This window comes from Camelina sativa, chromosome 7, assembly GCF_000633955.1.
Source record: "Camelina sativa cultivar DH55 chromosome 7, Cs, whole genome shotgun sequence".
Taxonomy (NCBI): Eukaryota; Viridiplantae; Streptophyta; class Magnoliopsida; order Brassicales; family Brassicaceae; genus Camelina; species Camelina sativa.
This window is the reverse complement of record NC_025691.1, coordinates 2,038,889-2,052,848: the sequence shown is the minus strand read 5'-3', so window position 1 is coordinate 2,052,848 and position 13,960 is coordinate 2,038,889. Positions and strand designations below refer to the sequence as shown.

At 34.3% G+C, this 13,960-nt stretch overlaps 3 protein-coding genes, 1 long non-coding RNA gene and 1 pseudogene across 6 annotated transcripts in view; 3 read left to right on the top strand and 2 right to left on the bottom strand.

The window, feature by feature from the left end:
- The window catches only part of LOC104699900 (beta-glucosidase 16), a 4,126-nt gene extending 2,386 nt beyond the window's left edge, over positions 1-1,740 (top strand). For both annotated transcript variants that reach the window (XM_010415298.2, XM_019227375.1), the window contains 4 exons: positions 363-394; positions 557-659; positions 770-866; positions 1,401-1,740. In XM_010415298.2, the coding sequence (XP_010413600.1) occupies positions 363-394; positions 557-659; positions 770-866; positions 1,401-1,605 (437 nt within the window). In that variant the 3' untranslated portion in view covers positions 1,606-1,740. The remainder of the gene's footprint in view (positions 1-362; positions 395-556; positions 660-769; positions 867-1,400) is intronic.
- On the bottom strand, positions 1,810-2,671 carry LOC104699899. Of its 2 annotated transcripts, none has more exons than XR_753462.1 (2): positions 2,547-2,671; positions 1,810-2,456 (listed from the first exon to the last, which is right to left on the bottom strand). It is a non-coding gene; the product is annotated as an uncharacterized LOC104699899 (long non-coding RNA). The 2 variants fall into 2 exon arrangements; XR_753461.1 differs by having other exon boundaries at positions 2,551-2,671.
- On the top strand, positions 4,543-8,831 carry LOC104699898 (annotated as a pseudogene).
- Positions 10,242-11,439, top strand: LOC104699897. The gene is made up of 5 exons (XM_010415297.2): positions 10,242-10,420; positions 10,534-10,650; positions 10,743-10,777; positions 10,975-11,075; positions 11,178-11,439. The coding sequence occupies exons 1-5, from the start codon at positions 10,281-10,283 to the stop codon at positions 11,262-11,264; spliced, it is 480 nt and encodes a 159-aa protein (XP_010413599.1). The 5' UTR covers positions 10,242-10,280; the 3' UTR covers positions 11,265-11,439.
- LOC104704192 (ABC transporter C family member 9-like) overlaps positions 11,469-13,960 on the bottom strand; it is an 8,536-nt gene continuing 6,044 nt past the window's right edge. The window contains exons 6-13 of the mRNA XM_019226962.1: positions 13,793-13,960; positions 13,535-13,699; positions 13,171-13,465; positions 12,874-13,088; positions 12,462-12,767; positions 12,319-12,382; positions 11,991-12,230; positions 11,469-11,912 (exon numbers count right to left, since the gene is read on the bottom strand). Coding sequence (XP_019082507.1) covers positions 11,785-11,912; positions 11,991-12,230; positions 12,319-12,382; positions 12,462-12,767; positions 12,874-13,088; positions 13,171-13,465; positions 13,535-13,699; positions 13,793-13,960 — 1,581 coding nt within the window. The 3' untranslated portion in view covers positions 11,469-11,784. The remainder of the gene's footprint in view (positions 11,913-11,990; positions 12,231-12,318; positions 12,383-12,461; positions 12,768-12,873; positions 13,089-13,170; positions 13,466-13,534; positions 13,700-13,792) is intronic.

Genomic DNA, 13,960 nt, shown 5'->3' with positions numbered 1-13,960 from the left:
ACTCGAGCCACGGCCTTCACATTCGACTACTTCATGGAGCCAATTGTATACGGTAGATACCCTATCGAAATGGTCAGCCACGTTAAAGACGGTCGTCTTCCTACATTCACACCAGAAGAGTCCGAAATGCTCAAAGGATCATACGATTTTATAGGACTTAACTATTACTCATCTCTTTACGCACAAGATGTGCCGTGTGCGACTGAAAACATCACCATGACCACCGATGCTTGCGTCAGCGTCGTAGGTCCGTGAACTATATGGCTTTCTTTTTAACCCTACCTAATAAATTGACCTTTTCTCGAATTAAAAACTTTTACATTTTCATATAAATTAATTATTATTTTGTATATTTGTATTAGGTGAGCGAAATGGCGTGCCTATCGGACCAACGGTACGATTATTCTATTCAGCTTTGTTTAGTCGTCAGTCTCCCTATTAAAATCGAGATTTTCATGATAGTTTTAGTTAAATATTTCAAAAATCTATATACAAGTTATAACTACATATTTTATCTACTAATGTGTGACGTATATAAATTTATGATTCATTTCAGGCTGGGTCGGATTGGCTTTTCATTTATCCCGAGGGTATTCGTAATCTCCTACTACATGCGAAAACCAAATACAATGATCCCATCTTGTACATTACAGAAAACGGTAAATCATAGTATTTAATAGATCTTTTTAAAATAAACATTTTCTAAGACAAAAAAAAACTAATGCAGACTAATAATTTTATTGCGCGTATCTTTCTTAAAATCACGCAGGAGTAGATGAAAGAAATATTGGCAAAATATTTCTTGACGACGATTTGAGAATTGATTACTATGCTCATCATCTTAAGATGGTTAGCGATGCTATCTCGTAAGTACTCTTCTCCGATCACATCTATAAACATATCGTATTATTGGTAGTTTTCATTATTAGTTTCTGTATATCCTAAACTGCAACGTTCGAACCCAAAACTAGATAGGATACCCTCTAGAATATTAATTGATTACTATGCTCTGATACCAAATATATTGTAAACAAAGATTTAAAGAACACAAGAATTTAAAAGAATCACTCTCTTTTATTGATCTTTAGGAAACTCTCTCAAAACCTAAAGCTTATTCTTGTTCTCTCTCAAACTACTTAAGTTATGCCACACATTGGCATCTCCTTATATAGAGAACTCCAAACACCAAAGCCTATTCCTATTAGACTTTGTATATATTCAGATAACTCCTAAATATAACTTGTCATTATCCTAATCCTTTAGAACCACAACTTGGTAGGATTAGGATTCCGTATGACTCAAGCTTTCTTCAAGCTTAAGTCAACATATAATGTATGTATTTAAGGCGCAAGCAGATGCTAATAACGTTTTTGAAAATAATATTACACATAAAAATGTAGGATCGGGGTGAATGTGAAAGGATATTTCGCGTGGTCGTTGATGGATAATTTTGAATGGTCGGAAGGATACACGGTCCGGTTCGGACTAGTATTCGTTGACTTTGAAGATGGACGTAAGAGGTATACGAAGAAATCAGCGAAGTGGTTTAGAAAATTGTTGAAAGGAGAGCCTAATGGGACGAAGCAGCAGGTGGCTAGTATTTGATTCGATAAATCACACGAGCCATTTGGTTTATCTAGTCTACTACTATTCGGTGTCTATACAATACGTACTGTTTCTTTTCGATGTACAGAAAATAAACGTTTTAAATAAGAGGTGGCAACTTTCTTTGGTACGTAATTTTGGGCGTTCGTTAGTTTCCAATCCAAACATTAATAATACAAACTTTGAGGTGTATATAGACAACTATACAGTATACGTTTTCAGCTTAATTAAAATGGAAAGTTGGGGGCGAAAGTACTAAAACGGAAAAATACCAATTATGTGATATATACAATACAATTTTGGTCTCGCCTGGCTTGACCCTCTCCGGTGTAGGATTTGGCGAGACTCTCACCGCAAGTTGGAAATGGTTTTGCCTCTTGCTCGAAACACCAGCAATTATTCTTCATCATCTAGAACTTCTGCTGCTTCCACTTCAATTTTAACTAGGAAACCACGACCTCTGCGGAGCCTGAGCAAACTCACTTCTTCGAATAGTTCCCAAAAGATGTGTCTTCGGATCGAGAAGTGGATCTCTACCTGGGACAACACCCAAAACACATATCTAGTGCATCGTTCTTCTACGGCAAGGTATTGCTTTTTCCTCGACTCCCTTATCGAAAAGGATATTGAAGATTTGGAATCGTCGAGGTACGTTGTAGATCCGTAGTACTTCACCTTCTATGAGATCGGCGGCCCTTTCCTCCGCAAGTCCTCCTCTCTCTTCTTCAACATCAATTCCCGCTCCCGTCTCCGGAGAGCTTTTTTCCACAGCTTTAGCAGCAGACACCTTACGCTTGTGGATTTTCTGTAGTTGTGGATGAGCCAAAAATATGGTCCAAGAAAATTCTCCTCTGGAGCCAAAAACATGATAATGGGTTAATATTTAGAGCCCACCAGAAAAACAAAAGTTTTAGGTTTGATAATTAAGACGACGTACGTACATACATGATACATGATACATGTGTACTTTAGTGTGAAAGTGCCATAGTTTATATTTAAAAACGTAGATGTCTAAAACGTGTAAAACGTAATTAGGTCTGATTGTTTTGTAAGACTACACCTCTGATTTAACTGTTTCTGTTCATATTACATGCAATATATATAATGATATATATTTTAGAGGTAAAACATCCGTGTTGACAAACGACAAAAAGGAAAGTCAGACATGCATAAGTCAATTTTTAGTAGTTGTTCTCATCTCGTCCTTTACAACTGGACGTGTCATAAAATTTGTCGAAAGACTTTTTCCTTTCTTTCTTAGTCATAATATACTATTTCGACAGGGCAATTAATTTAGCGTTCGTGAATAAAAAATTCGCTTCAACTTACTATATTATATATACATATTTTCTTTTCCAAAACAGTCGTGTTTTCATGCAGTATAAAATTACATTTCTTGCGCTTCTGCTACTAGACTTTGCTTAGGATGCTTGATGCATTGATCTGTTTTGTGTAGTAGACTTTGTTTTGGGTGTTTCGTGCAACTTGGGATTAAGTAAATTCACTAATGCCAAAAGAATAACAATCATATATACCCTACATCTATGGCCTAAAAAGACATGGTGTAAAACGAAGTTTTAAACACAATACATATATGATATATGATATATATAGATTTGAATAATGATATATATATATATACACTCTTTTTATATAACATACACAACTTTTCACCTAATTTCTCTTTTTGTGTTAAATTTAACTATTTGTTCCATGAATATATAACATATAATTTACTTACGTACGTCATCTAAAGAAAGTATATATAAGATAAAATAATAAGGATAAATGGATAAGAGACAAGAGAAGAAGATATAATTCCATCTCCTTATGTTGGAAATTTAGTTGCTCATAGCCTCATATACATATATATAATATCTTAATATGAAAACATGTCACTGCCAATTAATTGTTCTCGTCTATTTTTCTCGTTAGTGGAATGTGATAAGGACAATTGCTCATATCTCTTTTTTTTGTTTTTGTTTTTGGTGAACATTATTTTTCCCTTCTGTAATGATTCTCGAGGGCAACTAAGTAAGAAGGAAATCTGTGTTGCTATTTTAATATCACTCTTACCAATTACATTCTTAAATTCAGTGCATTTTGTAAACCAGTGAAACTTTAAAAAATTCTCTTTAGAATTCTGATTTTTTGGGTTTATGATCTAAAATGTTAATAAAATGATGAAATTTGTATCAAAAAGATTATTTTCTTTTGTTTAAATTCGATGATTGATAATTGTCTTTGTCATTACCATTAAACTTCTCTCTTTTTTTTTTCGTAGATGAGTCTATAACATTCAAAAATAATAATAGCATTTTAAATCTTGATTTAGGGCACACTCACAAACGTTGAACCGGTTCTATAATCAAAACTGGAACACTAATAACAGAAAATATTACACATGACTTAGCAGTTAGCACACAATGAATATTCTAAAAATCTAAACTCGGTCTTTTATTTACGTTACACTTGTCATGCTGTAACCGTACCACGACGTACATGCACTCTTCGCAGAATATGTTTTCAGTGAACATATCCGTGATGTTGACCACATTCAACACCAACATTTGTTTACACTATATTTATATATATGTATATATATTACACATACATGTAACTATGTAAGTGAATCTGAGCAATAATAATGGGAATATTCAAAGAAGACGATGATGGTGAATGGGAGCATGCAGTGATAACGGGCAAATTCAGAGATGACGATGGAAAAAACAAGCTCCTGAGCTTTAGTTGGCAATATCGAGACTTATATATGCATTAATCTTAAACTTGGAAGGAAATATCCGGTGAAATTAAAAAAAAAAAAACTATAAGTTCTATCTATATACTATATCTAGATATATGTGTCCAAACATTTCCACGCAGATGACGTATATCACCTACGAAAATCCTCTATATAAGGAAGAGAATATCGAGTAAAATCTAATCACTTGGGAATCTCAAAAAGACCACACACACACAAAATAAAATAAAATAAAAAAGAGAGAGACAGAGAGAAAAAAATATGGCTAGGGAGAGATGGAGTTTCCTCATCATCCTTTCGATAATCTCATTGTTAGCAAATACGATTAATTCTCGACAACTAGATCGGCACAGTTTTCCTCATGGTTTCATTTTTGGAACAGCTGCTTCAGCGTTTCAGGTAATATTTATGATTAGCAATCTGTGACATAGCAAATGGCTATGTGATTATCTGTCGCAAAGTTAACATCACGATTCAAATTTCTATTATTCTATTCTTTCTTTTCATTCTGTTATGTGATTATCGTGCATTTGTTGTTTCTTTATGCAATTTTACCATTTTGCATGCAGTATTATGGTCATATTCTATGAGTCATAGTAGAATAAAACATACAGTACGGTTTTAAAACACAATGCGAAAGATTTTGGTGTGCTTTTCTAATCATACAATTTTGCTTACGGGTTCTCTATTAAGTGAACTGAAAAAAAAAGCTGTTATATATTATATTTATTACAAAACATGCTCTTTTGGGGATTTTTTTTGTTGGCTCTATGCCCTTTCTTTGGTTTTAAACCAAACAAAAAAAAAATCGAAAAAAGATGAACCGTAAACTTAATTGTAACACATATCTGGGCAGCTGGATTTGAAAGTGAAAACACTGCTAGAGTTTCAACTTCAACTACGAGAAAAATCAAAATATTATTTGCTGACGTCTAATTGATCCTGACGTTCTGTATTTAATTCGTTCTTGTTTTCTTCTTCTCAAAATGTTTTCTTCTCATATCAAGTAAAGATATAAATTATCTTGCATCATCCTATAAGAGTTATAATGTTTGATTAGAGAATATGTTACATAAATTTACGAAAATCATAGTTTATAACAAAATTATCTAGTTAATTAAAGTTTACTACGTTCCAAGTTACAATCATATACATATCACGATCTTCCGTATAAATTTGCTCATGTTTTGTCTCATTCTTATTTGTCACTCTAATATTAGCCTTGCGATAAAAAAATAAAAATGTTTATGCAGTACGAAGGTGCAACAAACGAAGGCGGCAAATCTCCAACAATATGGGACCACTTCAGCCGCACTTATCCAGGTATTATCCGGTTACAGCAAAATCTACGGACGGATTCAATGGACCATTGTCGATTCGATGGACCATATATAGTTCTGCTGAATTATTTATGAGCTGTGACTGATTTTTTTTTTTTGTTATATATCGTTGTTTGCAGAAAGGACCAATATGCATAACGCAGATGTAGCAATTGATTTTTATCATCGTTACAAGGTACAATCTATAATCAAGCTATTTATTACAAAACATGCATCTATATTCTGTAACCAATCATATGATATTCAAAATAATATTTAAATCAAACTATCATATTAATTAATGAAAATCAGGTTATCTCTAAATCTCGTAATTAATCATCAAAATGAAAACAGCTTTCGAAAAAGTCAATATACTTTCTTGCAAAGTTAACACGTTATCCTTTTTTGTTTTGGTTAGTCAATATAATATGGGTTTTTTTTTTTTTTTGGTTTTAATGTGAAAACAATATAATATGGTATTACTTATTTATCCTTTGATTAATCAAATATGTTTTGTGATACGACAAAAAAAATCAGGATGACATCAAATTGATGAAGGAGCTAAACATGGATGCTTTCCGATTCTCAATCTCGTGGTCCAGATTAATTCCCAGTAAGTTTGGACTTTTTATTTTCTTCTTTTCGATGATTAGAATTTTTCTTACAAATAACTATTTATACAAGTTATAGATAAAGTGTTTTTTTTTTTAATTATTTATAGGCGGAAAACTAAAAGATGGAGTAAATAAAGAAGGTGTACAATTTTACAAGGATCTCATCGACGAACTTCTTGCTAATGGTACAATCATTAACCTATGTGCTAAAGTCTTTATTAAAATTAAACATGTGGTTATAACTTAAATAATCAAATTTAATCATGGTTTGATAAACATGCAGATATACAACCTTCTATGACGCTTTATCATTGGGACCATCCACAATCTTTGGAGGACGAGTACGGTGGCTTTTAAAGCCCTAAAATCGTGTAAGCAGAACTGGAAATGCATATCATATATCCAAGATACAAAAACATAGTTAATGTGAAATGATTAATTAATTTAGTTAATTTATATGACTCTGATCAAAATAGAAAAGATTTCCGAGATTTCGGAAGAATTTGTTTGGAAGAATTTGGAGATAAAGTTAAGATGTGGACGACGATCAATGAACCATACATTATGACTGTTGCGGGTTATGATCAAGGTAACAAGGCTGCTGGGCGATGCTCAAAATGGGTAAACGAAAAGTGTCAGGCCGGCGATTCGAGTACCGAACCTTATATTGTTTCACATCATACTCTTCTTGCTCATGCCGCTGCAGTAGAAGAATTCCGAAAATGTAAACAAATTTCGCATGATAGCCAAATCGGGATAGTATTGTCCCCACGATGGTTTGAGCCTTATCATTCTGATTCTGCTGATGATAAAGAAGCAGCTGAACGAGCTCTTGCTTTTGAAATTGGATGGTAAGTTATCTTTAACCAAATAATTTAATGATTTTAATGTTAGCTTCTATTGTAACTTTTTTTTTTTTTTTTTATGTATATATAGGCATCTCGATCCAGTGATTTATGGAGATTATCCAAATATCGTAAAAAAATATGCAGGACATAAATTACCTTCATTTACTGCAGAACAATCAAATATGTTAAAAAAATTCATCTGATTTTGTTGGAGTAAATTATTATACGGCAAGCTTTGCTGTTCACACACCTCAGATCGATCCTGAAAAGCCTCGTTTCAAAACTGATCATCAAGTCGAATGGAAAAGTACGTACTACTAATTACCAAAGATTGGTCCATATATATAAAAAGGCTTAGATGATAAAACTAAACACTATTTGTAAATTGCTTTGAAACAGGTACCAACCACAGTGGCCACATTATTGGACTTGGGGTACGTAACTTAATTCGTTTTTCGTAAATACTAATTTCTAAATGTTCATGACGAATAATATTATCCTTAGGTATTTAAAATTAATAGATCATTTTGTTTTCAGGAAGAAAGGGGTTTATTGTTGTCATATCCGGAAGGCTTGCGAAAAGTTCTAAACTATATCAAAGACAAATACAATAACATGCCAGTCTACATCAAAGAAAATGGTTAGCAACATTATTTGTAATCTCTTTAACTCGTCTAAAAACAAAATAATGTCTTATCCCTGAATTCTAACTTGAGATTGATATGTTCTAAACAAGCTAAATAAACTGAGTTTTTGAATAGTTTTCATTGTTTCGTGTTTTTCTTCTTTTTCTTGATGCGGCTAATTATGTTTTATATATTGATTACTACATTGCAGGAATCAATGATCACGACGATGGTACACAACCAAGAGAAGAGATTCTTAAGGACACATTTAGGATTGAATACCATAAGACACATTTCGCAGAACTTCACAAAGCTATAGTGTTAGTTCTTGATTTTCTTACAATATTTATATTTTCTGTTGAAATCGATCAAATTTATGATAATGTTTTTTTTCTGATGTTTATAGGGAAGATGGGTATGACGTAAGAGGATATTATGCATGGTCATTGATGGACAATTTTGAATGGGAACATGGATACACAGCTAGATTTGGTCTTTATTATGTTGACTTTGTCAATGGTCTTAAACGTTATCCAAAAGATTCGATCAGATGGTTTAAACGGTTCCTTAAGAGATCGGTCGGAGAGACTAAAAAAGAAGAAGTGATCAAGGAGACGACGTCATGTAAGAAGTCACGTGAGGAGGGGAATAAGACACTGTATGAACAAGAGGTGCAATCTGCGGGCTTCTTTGTATCTTTCATGGCGGCGAACCAATCGAGGAGAGACGAGGAGGAGAAAAATCGTTGCTCGTTTGATTATCCTTACAATCATTTGGTGTTTTGCAAGTAATAGAGAATCCATCGTCATTTTATTGATTTCATATCCCCTTATGGTTTATTTTATTTTTTTCATCCCTTATTGTCATATATGTAGTTGTTGAAAATTTTCGTTTGTTATATATGAGAAGTATTTTATTAGAAAGAGAGGGTAGTGGAGCTGCACCTGCACATAGTTTAGCTAAATTTTGGCTGTTGTAATTCAACCTTTTATTCTGATTCTGTGTTTATGCCTCTGTGGCTACAAGATCAACTTTGTAAGGATATTGTTACTTCAATATATATATATATATATATATATAAGTTTATGTTTTGGAGGAAAAAAAAAACATAGAGGTCATGATCAGATGGTGTTATTTTACAGTTTGTGTTATAGGCTACTACGTTTTTTGTCTCTTTTTTTATTATAGTAAAAGTCAGTATTAGGCTACTAAGTGGGACGGTTAAAATGGTTAATCAGACGTTTTGGATGAGGTAAATAGCGGATTGACAAAATCAGAATCAAAATAATAATAAAAAAATCATAGTTTACTACTATGACGTTTTGTTTGTTTTGGTCGTCTTTGTGTTAATTGTATCAATTATTGATTTTTGATAAGATTGAGTTGTCTTAATCTATCACTCTCTCTGATTGCTAACAAATTTATCGTACATACGTAACGTCATACCACATCTTTTTCATCACATCAACACCATTCACCACGAGATGCTGGATATATCCCTATCTACAAGTGTCTAGTTGTGGCTTTCTTAAACAGCCGTAAGAGAGAATGCTTTTACTAGATTTATTCTACTATCTTTATTCGTCAACGATACTTATCGCTTACATAAAACATTGCATCAAAGTCAGAAACGTAACAAGCAGTCCGAGGTAAGAAAAACAACTGTAATTACACCAGAAAACCTTAGATTGTACTACATGTAATGTAATACCCGTCAAGCCCCTCTCCTTGTCAGTAGATTTTTGTTCTGTTCTGTAAGATAGAGCCAAACTCACTGTTTCTCCAAGAAGCAAATTGGTCATGCGTCATACTAGTCGTGGTGAATTGTCTCTTCTTCGAATTAATCTTAGACTAAGATTGGATTCCAGTTTTTACAATTTGGCCAAATTATATTATGTCGTATTTTAGACAATCTCCGTGTGTATGTTTTTTAGTGTACACACAACAGAAAAAATTCAGAAGATTGCCTAAGTAAGACCCCTTGTTCTCTCCCGGTTTTGAACTTTTGATTTGTGAGTTCCGGTTTGCATTTTAGTGAATAATAAAAATACAAAAAAAATTTATTGTATTTAATTATTAGTTTTTTTTTGACAGCCATAGTATTGAATTGTTGGCTCATGGAACTCTATAATATTTAAGATTTGATTCTGCTTGTTGTATATGGGTTATGTTCTAATCCATGAGTTAAAAAAACTGGTTTACATTCCTAAAATTGTATTAAACCAATCTATATAATACATTCGGGTTTATATTGGTAAACATAAAAAGAAACAATAACCGAAACCGAGTTTAGATCCGAATAAAACATTTTTCTATTGCCAATTTACTAATTAAGCTGGTATACCAGAATTGTTGCAGTTGATTAGGGTGAACCGATTAGAATCAGTGGTTCAAAACCATCAACCAAATAAACCGGTTTGGTTAAGTATAAACCGGCTGCGAGAGACTCCGACTAAAAATACTACTAGTTTACAAGACGACGGAGATGGCGGGTGAGACAGAAAGCTATGGCGACGTTGCCGACATTGATTCGAAGCCTGAGGAAGGAGCAAAATATTATTTTGCCATCTCTCAGACGAGCTTTCTCTCTATGCGATCAGATCAATCTCATCGATAACGTTCCTGAGGATCAGCTCCGATTTCAGGAGTATGTGAATCATATCAAATCCCCCTTTCCTAATTTGAATTTTTGAGCAAGAAAGTTTGGATTTTTGGGTACGCAAATGTATTCGATTAGTGATTGCTTTTTTTTTTTGGCAGGTTTGATGAGACGAGTTTCACGGTGAATGGGGTTAGATACGAAGGTAGCTTGCTCTGTGTTGGGAATTTGCTTATGTCATGGAGCCCTCGTAACTTCTCCGAGATCACAACCGATAGGTATCAATGTGATAGTCTTTAAACTGCGTAAAGTTTTAATCTTTCATTGTTTTTATAGCAAGTTTACATAATCTCTATTTCATTGGATGCAGCTTGTCAATCTTTCAGACAGTTCGACCAATTCCAGGTACTAATACATTTAACATTCGTTATGTTTGCCACTCCTTAACCAATTTTACTGTGGTTGATTTGGATCTTTAAGAGACCATATGTTATGTATGCTTACACCATATTGCTAGTGGCTAGAAAAGTTAAAACCCTTTACACATATTGGAACTGTATTTGACTCTTTCTTTTATGATGGTTTTTGACTACAATCTCTAGAGCTCTTGATTGTTGGGTGTGGAAGATACAACCACCCGCTGAAACCGCAAGTCCGTCAGTTTGTAAAGTCAATTGGCATGAAGCTAGAAACAGTTGATTGTGTATGTCTACATCCTCTTGCTTTGTTTTTTACTCATGTCCTTGTTCTGTTTGTTTTGGAGTATCTGTCTGTGGTTATTGATTAACAAATCTGTTCTATCCAGAGAAATGCTGGATCAACTTACAACGTTCTGAATGAGGAAGGCAGGATTGTGGCTGCTGCTTTGCTTCCTTATGGAGTTACATCGTAAGAAACTCAACAACTCTTATTGTAGAACAATCTTCGAACCACTCGAGTCGATCTTCATAGTTGAAACACCAATACGGTCTTGTTTACTGTAAATAAATATGTTTCACTCGAAACTTTTGTAAAGAGAATCAAAATTTCCATCCTTATATGCTCAAGAGAACCACATTATTGCAATATTGAAATTGTCCTTGTTCACAGCTTAAACTAGATTGAGTATTATTTGATAAATAGAAGATACTCTCCTGCTTTATTCCATTGTTTACATGAATTGTTCTCCAAGAACACACTGAAAACCTGGTAAAGAACCTAAACCACAAGTACTTCTGTGATTAAAGCATAAAAGATACTGAAAGTAAATGTTGAAATTTCTTCGATACGCCTTGCTCTTAACCATGGTACTCTCTCCATACCTTTGTTCAACTTATGTACTAAATAGCTAGTAAGACTTTCAACTTAAGCATAACTGTTGAAATGATCTTTCGTTTTCTCGGCAAAAGATTATCATCATCTTTCAGTGATACTCAGCTGAGGAGATCATTCGAGCCTGTAAAGTGATTAGAACTTAGCGAATACTCTTTTATGAGTTTGGAGAAGAAAGAATCTTCTCTCTGTAGCAGTTTTGCAGGTGAGTCGAACTCTGCGATTCGCCCTGCTCATGAAAAAGTGATTTTAGAACTCATTGCTATGTGTGTAAATGTATGTGAAAACACATGTATATTGTTCTTACCATCACTCAGAACAAGAACAAGATCACTCTCGATCACTGTGTGGATTCTGTGTGCTATAGTCACCACTGTTCGATCTTTAAACTCTTGACTGATGATCTTTTGTATCACACCATCTGTTGCAGAATCAACTGAAGCAGTGGCTTCATCAAGCACCAGTATGTTGCTTTTCTTCAACAACACCCTTCCAAGACAGACCAACTGTCTTTGCCCTACGCTCCAGTTTTCTCCATTTTCAACCACTGTTACATTCATTTATAATTCTTAGTTTTCATTGTCCTGAAACCATTAATTTAAATATTCTTCTCATAAAGATTTCAGAACACTCACCTGTAGCATCCAGCTTCTTATCCTTTGCACGAATGATTTCTCCCAATTGGCATTTATCAAGAGCCTAAATATCACCTTGTATTAGAATATATGTCAAAGTAAAGCAGAGAAGAATTACAGAGAGTGTTTTGCAGGTTTGTTACCTCCCATATTTCACGATCAGTGTACTGAGCTAGAGGGTCTAGATTCAATCTGATTGTTCCATCAAATAGTGCTGGATCTTGAGGAATAATCCCAAGCCTTGATCTCAAGTCATGTAGACCTATCTTGGTTATATCCACATTATCAATAACTATGGTTCCTTGACTTGGCTCTACAATCCTAAATAATGCCTGAATTAGAGTTGATTTGCCGCTTCCTGTTCTTCCTACAACTCCAATCTTTTTTCCTCCTGGAAACTCACAGGTGATGTTCTTCAAGACAGCTGGGAAATGTTCTGCATAGCGGACCTGGAACAAAGACATCTCAGTATTGAGAATCTTGATTTACATCTGTTTCTGTGAACTTGGTTCTTCATTTCACAATCATATTTTTAACATCTACTTTGTTATTTACCTGTAGGTCTCTGAAGACGATTGATCCTACATTTGGCCAGTTATCAAGAGGTCTGTGATCATCAATTACTAGAGGTGCTTCACTGGGGATTTTGGAGTACTGAAGAATTCTTTCTACAGAAATCATCTTGTTTTCTGCGTTGCATATGTTCCATATTACTGTGGCTTGTAGAACATTCAAACTTAAGCCATATGTGACCCCAAGACCAGCAATACCTGTAAGGAAAGGTGAACAAGAAGTTTGAGTTCTGATCCCATTAGAAGGAGTAGTTACTGATTTATGATGTATGAAACTTACTTGGATTTATGACACCTTCAGGGAGAGTCACAAGTAACACCAAGGAAAAAGCAAAGACAAAATGAGACAGCAAATTCAACCGGAAAGAAAGCCACTCCATTGCGGATGCAACATGGAACCAAGGCCTTGAATGGCTATCAATTAGAATAAGGTTTGATCTAATGAAGCGCTCTCGTTTATCAAAAGCACGTATTGTTGTTGCACCAGCAAGCGATTCAGCGAAATGGTGGAGGATTGGAGCTCTTTCTACTCCCGACATGCGTGACAGTTCTCTTGCTGTTGGTGTGTAATATCTCTGAAGAAAACACGAGCATAAAAAAAAAGAATTGTTGTATCAAGAAAATGGATTTGTTTTCTCTCTTACCTGGTAAAACACGCAGGCTATTGCTACTGGAAGGAAGATGACACAAACTTGCCAAGCCACTTGCGACATGACAAAGATGGTTCCAACAATTTGAATGATCGAAAAAGCACACCAACCTAGTCTGACTGCCATTTCCAAATCCAGGACACTTTGATCTGTGGATGCCTATTATAAAACATGAAAAAACCAAGGTATATTTTTCAGTCTAGATTATTAATAAAAATATGTTTTTTTGTTAGATTGATTCTGGTACTTTACCCTGTTCAAGATTCTTCCTGTTGGAGTTGAATCGAAAAATGACATGGGAGCTCTGAAAATGCTGCAGAGCATCCTTGAGAAGAACGTCTCTGCTGTTAGAAGTCCACCTATCGCGACTAGAATAGTCCTTGCTAAAACACAAAGTGAACTTCCTGCAGCAAGAAGTGC

What these genes read in the sequence shown, in the direction of transcription:
- LOC104699897 (XM_010415297.2), top strand. Translation starts at nt 10,281, where the DNA reads ATGGCGACGTTGCCGACATTGATTCGAAGCCTGAGGAAGGAGCAAAAT. An exon ending in GATCAGCTCCGATTTCAGGA is followed by an intron (nt 10,421 to 10,533) that starts GTATGTGAATCA and finishes TTTTTTTGGCAG; the next exon opens with GTTTGATGAGACGAGTTTCA. An exon ending in GACAGTTCGACCAATTCCAG is followed by an intron (nt 10,778 to 10,974) that starts GTACTAATACAT and finishes TACAATCTCTAG; the next exon opens with AGCTCTTGATTGTTGGGTGT.